Raw genomic sequence first — 7,669 nt, 5'->3', positions numbered from 1 at the left:
AACTGAAACTAGTCATATTTTGACTCAATGTTTCATTTATACACTTTTTATAAAAAAAAAAAAATCTAAAACAGTTTGGTAACTAATGGAGGGTTAAGTATACATTTTGTGTATAGAATTTTAAACTATTAATTTTGTATCCAATAGATATTTAAACTTTCAATTTTGGGTATAATGTCTTACAAATTCAACATTTTTTTAATTTGTATTTAGTAGGGTCAATCTTTCAATTTAGTATTTAAATAAAGTGAAAATTTTAAGAACTCATTAAATAACAAAATAAAAAATTTAAAGACTTATTATATATAAAATTTGAAAGTTCAATAACTTTTTACTCTTTTTAATGTTCATGAATCTATCCACTACAAATTTAAAAGTTTAATTTAACCTTAATGTAGCTATTGGATTTCTAAGATATTTATGTGTGTGTATATATATTAATGAAAATTTAATTGAAAAATAACTCGGACATAGAATGAAGTTGGTAGGATGATTCCAGAATCAAGCAGAGCTAAAAAGATTAAAAAACAAATTAATTAAATTTTTATCAATTAATAAACAAAGAAGCGCCTGTAGCTCAGTGGATAGAGCGTCTGTTTCCTAAGCAGAAAGTCGTAGGTTCGACCCCTACCTGGCGCGGTTTACTTTTGGTTTTATCCTTTTAATTAATTTTTTTCTTTCTAAAAATATTTTCCTCCTACATTTCTCTATAAATCTAACATCACCATTACTTTTTTTTTTCCCCTTTTTCCAAATTAAAAAAATTTAGTGGTATTTTTGAAATGAAGATTAAGGATATTAATGAAAATCTTGAAAGTTTATGGATTATTTTGTAAAAGTACCAACGATTCTTTTATGAAGAAAAAGATACTAACAATAACTCATAAATCTCGAGTATTATATTATTCAACTTTTTTTTTTTTAGTTATAGTTTCTATAATTATTAGAAAAGGAAAAATGAAACTATACTTTTTGGGTTCTTCTATCTTAATTTTAATAATACAAATTTGTTAAACAGTATACTTAGTCTATTATAGTTATCGATGTCATCGAGCAGTTTTTATACACTGATATTAACTTTGTTCATTGAAAAAGGTTATGACATGAAATATATTCACATCTTGCTTGCAATGTCCAACATACTACTTAGACCAATTGAGCTACGATCCGTGTTTATACTACAATCTTTAAACCACAAAACATTTCGAAGAAAAATACTTTTTGATCTTAGGTTTCGGGTCTAGTTTCTACTTGATTCCTAAGTTTTAAAATGTTACATATTTAGCCCTTAGATTTTGATTTTGGTTTCAATTTAATCTTTAAATTTTTGTTTTAGTTTTAATTTAATCACTAAATTTCAAAATATTACAATCTTACCTTTGAGATTTGAGTTTTGTTTCAATTTGATTCCTCAATTTCAAGATTTTACATTTTAATCTCAATTTTTCATTAAATACTCACTTTCAATCATTGACGACAAAGTGAAATTTTTAATTTTTTTTTAAATGATGAAAAGTAGTGATATTTAATTCATTAAAGTTCATTTAATTATTTTAAACTTATTAACATATATTAACACTAAAGATGAAAAATGAATATTTAGTGAAAAATTAAGATTAAAAATGTAAATCTTGAAATCTAAGGATCAAATTGAAACAAAAATAAAATTACAACATTTCAAAACTTAAGGATTAATTAAATTGAAACTAAACTCAGAATTTAATGGCTAAATGTGTAACATTTTAAAACCTCATGACCAAATAGAAATTAGACTCAAAATCTAGAGACTAAAAATATATTTTTTTTCCAACATTTTGGCATCTACCATTAATAACCACCTACTTTATATTGGGTTTGGATTAATAACTTTTTAAGGAATGTTTTTTGAACGAAATTAATTTTTCTATAAGAACATATATATGAAAAAAAAATTATTAATTTAAAGTGTGTATAATAAAGATTTTTTAATAACTTAAGATGATCCTAACATTTTTTTAAGATCATTAAGAAAATCATGAGAAATAGATGTTCCAAAAATGATTTTAAAGGAGGCGTTTGGAGCAAAGAATTGATTATTATACTCCTAGGTTATTATAGTTGAGTTTTAATATTTTGCGTTATATGTGTTTGAGGTGTAAATTATTTTAATTTGGGAAGGAAATAGTAATCACTGTAGCGAATAATAAAAAAAATGTTGAATGCAAAATAGTAAAAACTGTTGCAAATAGTAAATATGTAACAAATTAGGGTTTTGAAATAATGTTTATCGTAGCTAATTGAGGATTTTGAATAGTATTTCCTGTCAAAAGATATGGTTATTATAATCTTACGATAATATTGCCCAAAAGACCTCTAAAGTGATTAACACAAATTATTCTCAATATGTATAAGGGAAAAAAATATTTGTGACATACAAAATCATTCTTTTATATATTATAAAAATGGTTATTCAAAACACTTAAAATTATAAAATATAGATCATTATTCTTAAAGAATTGCACATGTACTCTTTTTTTTAAGAAAGGTTCACATTTTTATGTTCAACTAAATTTTTGTGTTTTATCATCATTTAAATAAAAATGAAAACATATATTTTTTTAATGACACTTTTTAAAGTTTGAGGCCAACCATAAATAGATAAATACAAAAGGTTTATGGATTAAAATATGTAATTTAACTAAACTATTATAGAATGAATGACATAATTGTATTATATGTTCAACAAATCAATGTACACCTAAATGGATTCAATAGCCTTCCCAATAAATAAATAAATAAGATTCCGTTTGATAATCATTTAGTTTTTTCACTTTTATTTTTTAAAATTATTTTAAAATTTTATTTTTATCTTTAGAATTTAACTAAGGATTCAACCATCGTACTTAAAAAGATGTAAATCATTGTAAGAAATGGGAAGTAAATAGACTTAGTTTTTAGAAATCAAAAACAAAAAAACGAAATAGTTAACCTTAAACAAATGGGTGGATAGAATTTTTATTGGCCACTAGGGGTGTTCAAATAACCCGATAACCTGAACAACCCGGACTACCCAACACAAATAAGGGTTGAGTTGGGTTAGTTTTGTTCTTGAGTTGGGTTGGGTTGAATTTTTCTATTTTTATTGGGTTGGGTTGGATTGTGGGTTAGCTAAAAAAAATTTGAGTTAACCTAACTCAACCCAAATTATATATATATATATATTCCTTTTTGTTTAAAATTTTGATTATTTTGTATTGATTAATTTATGAATTTTTAATATTTTTCTTTTAAATTTATTATGATATTTGTTTTTGTTTAAAGTTTGCAATAAATATCATAGTTATTTGGTATTTAGCATTCAAATTTTATGAGATTTTAGTTATTAGTCATATGTTATATAATAAATTTACATATTTTTCGTTAAAAATAAAAAATAAGTTATAACCCGACAACCTAACCCAATCCAATCCGGGTTGGAAACTTTATTGGGGTCATTTGGTTTGCCAATCTAATCAACTCGAATTTTCGGATTGGTTAAAAAAAACACCATCAACTCAATCTGTGTACGGTTATTGGCATACGAAGAGATCATGGGGAATTAAATCAGCAGCCCTTTTCAAGTTGATGGTATTTGGAGAGTGGCACTTTACACTAGAAAATAACACCCCACTTGCAATATTTTTGTTTGAATAATCATAGAATGTGAAATATTTTAAAAATTGAGGCCCCAAAAAGGGGAAAAACAAAAAAGAAAACAAAACCAGGCCCAAAAAAGGATGTGTTGAAGATAAGAGATCAGTGTCATCACAAGAATATTTTTTAACAAACATTTTTGTGGGAAACTTTCATCATCTCACCATCATATATTCTCCATTATGTTAAAGCAAAAAGAGCACAAATCTCTCTCTCTCTCTCTCTCTTTCTTTTCCTCTCAGCTTGCTGCATTTCACAAAGAATATATAATTATAACTTGTGAAAAAAAAAGGGACTTATTTGCAAACTTGGCACATGAACTAGTTAGAGAGAAAAGTTTTGAACATTTTATTTACCCATGGCTCTTCTGCAAACTGAGAGGAGAACAACAAGGATGGCGAGAGCCGCAACGACACCGATTATGATCGCGACCGTCTTACCTGCTTGGTCGTCGCTCGGAGATACTGAATTCGAAAAAAAAAATTACCCCAACAAATGAATGAGAATTTATACTTCTTGAAGAGAAGTTGTTTAGAGGCTGCAACTTTTATTTATATATATATATATAAATAAAGCAATGATTAAGTGCAACCTAAGTTAACGGAAAATTTTGTTTTTGTTTTTTAGTTTGTAAGAGACGTAGGTTTTTGGATAATAAATTATATCCATTTAAAAGTCATTTAGTTTTTAAAAAATAGTTTTATAAGCATTATTTTCAACCATGATTTTTTTTTTTTTAATTTTTGGGATGTTTTCAATATTTAAGCCTAGTTTTAAAAGGAAAAATTTGCAAAAACCATAGTAAATAAATCGAGAGAAAACAAATATAATTTTCAAAAGCCAAAAATTAAAAATCAAGGTTTAATTTCATAACAATTTTGTTTTAATTTTTAGAATTTATGTTTATATTCTTTTAAATTTCATACTGTAGACCATAAATTTCTTGAAGTAAAACTTAAATTCTTAAAAATAAAAAAAAATTGAAAACTATGTTTAGTTTTTGAAAATATTAATTAAAATGAATAACAAATCAAAGAAACATATAGGTGAAACTAGTGTAAAAATAAAATGGTTACTAAATTAGACTTAAATAAATATCAAATATGGTCTTTAACTATTTATTTTTCATTTGGAAGAATGTTCACAAAATTGTATACAAATTTAAAGGAAAACAGAACTAAGTATATCTACTTCTGAGAAATTAAATTGTAAGAAGAATTTTTTAATCAGATTTGAAAATTGAAAAAGAACAAGAATCAAGAAATGTTTAGAAAGAGCATATCAACCAAAATAAATATTCTTTTTTTCCTCTTACAAAAATGTGGGCCCAAAATTTCACTTCAAATGAGTATCGGGGATTGTTCTGCAATCCAAACTTTGCTTTTTATTTTATTTTATTTTATTTTTCCCCCACTTATTTTGTTATTTTGTATTTTTTTTGGGGGGGTAAGTGGGAGCTTTTTGGAGCCAAAATATGGGGTAAATCATTGGAACAAAAAATTGGCTGAATGATTAAGAAGCATTGCTAAAGTGGCATATTATTGACCCAATGATTTATAATTCCAATAGTAGCAAAAGACACTTTTTTTTCGGTATAGTTTAGGCTATACCTAAATTCATACCCTCTAAAAGAAAATTTTTTAGGTAAAAAAAAATCAAAGTGCCACGTGACACATTGATGGGACTGCACCTAAGTTTATTTCTTACTATGTCAAATTAAAAATAATTTAATTAAGATTTGGAAGAGGAACATAGAAAAATACAAATTGGTAATAGTTTTGTAGTGAAAGTAACCTAAAGAAGAAGAAAAAGAAAAGTAGAAGTAGCAGGAATAATTAGGGGAATAGCAACAATGGAAAATGCCTAAAAAGAAAGCAAAGTAAATAAAGTAGAAAAGAATGCCCTAAATGCTTTACTTTTTATTAAAAGAATTACTTGTTGACCCATTATTACTTGTATGTTTTGAAGTCCTCTAAAATCTCTCTCTAGAAAATACTGTCATCTTCATGGACACCATGAAAATTAAAGTGAATAAATGTGTTGGTTGGTGGAACACTAAAAACTTAAAAATTCTTCAAGATTAATAATTATTTTGGAGTATAAACTTGAGTTTGTGTTAACTTGTATTTGATATGATATGGTATGTTAAATTATGATTAGTAAAATGGTAGTAATAAGCCAAAGTGAATTTAGCTCGACTAACATAAAATATGTGCAAAGGACAACTACGAAGTTTATGATTTGAAACCTACACCCTATATAGTATTAAAAAAATAATAGTAATAACGTTTCAAAAATCTAATTTTTTTTTATTCTTTTAGATTTTAGATAATTAGATTTACATACTAGCGTTTAGGGTACGCCAACCTAACCAATGAAACATCCTTGAAAAAAAAATTCTTATGCACCACTAGCTTTTTTTTTTCTCTTTTGGGTGTGAGGATTCGAACTACAGACGACATTTTTGTTGTTAATACTTAATTGAGCTAATAAGCACCCTATTGCATCCAAAAAAAAAAAAAAAAAAAAAAAGATTAATCACTTTTGGAAGTAGAAAACTAGGGTTTTGGGTTTTTTGAAAGCAAAGGAGAGAATTAAAAAAATGAAGAAGAAAAAGAAGAAGAAGAAGAATTAGGGTATTTTTAGGGTTTTACTTACCATAAGAATTAGGGTAGAAGCCAGAAGCCCAATAGCGAGCATAACACTGTCCCAAGAACACATCAGCAGCTGAAGCTGATCCACACAAGCTTTTCAATTTCCCAACACCATCAGCAAGACAAGATGAACAATCTTGTGAACTCAAATCTCCTAAACATTGAGCAAAACCTTGAACCAACCCCGAACTACTAACTCTAAATCCATTCCCGGCCCCGGCCCCAGCTTGCATATCGGCGAGCACATCGTCCCGTCTTCGAAAGAACTCGACGTCGTTGCTCGAGCTTGAACTACACTTCTTGAACTTCACACTTGTGTCCAACTTCCCCAAGAAATCAAAGTGCTCATATCTCACATAACAACCCTCCAATTGTAGAGTTGCCCCATAAGAATAAGGGCAAGCCAAATGAATTTGATTCACACCATTTTGTATGCATTTTGAGCAATCAGTTGTGGCTAAGTCTCCTCTACATTGATAGAGGCCAAAAACTGCTCCTTCAAGTTGAATATTTGAGGAGTCATTTCCAATGGCAAAGGAATTATAGGTGATTTGGGAAGATGAAGAAACAATTGATGAGAGTAAAGAATTGAAATTTGATTCAAATTGGGAATTGGGTTGGTATTTTTCATTGGAACAACCAGCATAAATGAAGACATGGGATCTAATGGGAAAGCCATAAGAAAAGGAAAATAATTCCAAAGAAGAAGAGAAAAAGAGAAGCAAGAGAGAGGAATACACTTTGTTTGAGGAGTAAAATTCAAGATTTCTTCTCATCATCATCATCATCACAATCAATAATTTTTAGTGTTTTTTTTTTTTCTTTTTTTTTTTCTGTGGGGGTGTTTTTTTGAGGGTCTCACAAAGTCTCTCACACACACAACTCTAATTCTTCTCTTGTTTCTTTTGGGGGCTTTTGATTTGTGGTTGTGTGTTTTTTTAGAGTAGTGGACTTTATTTTTATTTTTATTTTTTAATTTTCCTTTTGTTCTTGTCTTTTTTTTAATGGGTTCCCTTTGAATTCTCATTTTGGAGCCTTTACTATTAAGAAAAGAGCACACCATTCTCTTGTTATATTTGTGGCCCCTACTTTTTTTGTTATGCATTTTCTAGTCATAGCATTCTCTTTCAAATTCTGATCACTTTCAATTGAGAGAGAGGTATAGCTTTTCATTTTAATTTACCCAAATTTCAAAGCATTTTCTTCAAGTGTTTTTCAAAATTGGAGAGAATAATGAGGGTTTAGTTTAAAAAAAACAAAAAAATGAACATTTTCTTTATTATTATAATTTTTCAGAATTTGATTTAGGCTTTTTGATGGTCATTGGGTCAGTGTAGTAGCAG

General features: G+C 27.5%; 1 protein-coding gene and 1 non-coding gene across 2 annotated transcripts; one reads left to right on the top strand and one right to left on the bottom strand.

Annotated features, from left to right (window-relative positions):
* The first annotated feature begins 566 nt into the window (after positions 1 to 566).
* TRNAR-CCU lies at positions 567 to 639 on the top strand. The gene has a single exon. It is a non-coding gene; the product is annotated as a tRNA-Arg (tRNA).
* A 3,119-nt stretch (positions 640 to 3,758) lies between these two features.
* Positions 3,759 to 7,333, bottom strand: LOC120092567 (plasmodesmata-located protein 8). Its single transcript, XM_039050689.1, has 3 exons — positions 6,331 to 7,333; positions 4,029 to 4,136; positions 3,759 to 3,918 (listed from the first exon to the last, which is right to left on the bottom strand). The coding sequence occupies exons 1-3, from the start codon at positions 7,112 to 7,114 to the stop codon at positions 3,911 to 3,913; spliced, it is 900 nt and encodes a 299-aa protein (XP_038906617.1). The 5' UTR covers positions 7,115 to 7,333; the 3' UTR covers positions 3,759 to 3,910.
* Between the last annotated feature and the right edge of the window lie 336 nt (positions 7,334 to 7,669).

The sequence above is a fragment of the Benincasa hispida genome, chromosome 12, assembly GCF_009727055.1.
Source record: "Benincasa hispida cultivar B227 chromosome 12, ASM972705v1, whole genome shotgun sequence".
Classification (NCBI taxonomy): Eukaryota; Viridiplantae; Streptophyta; class Magnoliopsida; order Cucurbitales; family Cucurbitaceae; genus Benincasa; species Benincasa hispida.
Note: the sequence above shows the minus strand (reverse complement) of the source record. Positions and strands in the feature narration are given on the sequence as shown.

Excerpts from the sequence above, each read along its gene's own strand:
- LOC120092567 (XM_039050689.1), bottom strand. The coding sequence starts at position 7,114 with ATGATGATGATGATGAGAAGAAATCTTGAATTTTACTCCTCAAACAAA. Across the intron at positions 4,137-6,330 it reads CTTCTACCCTAATTCTTATG|TATCTCCGAGCGACGACCAA; the intron begins GTAAGTAAAACC and ends TTTCGAATTCAG.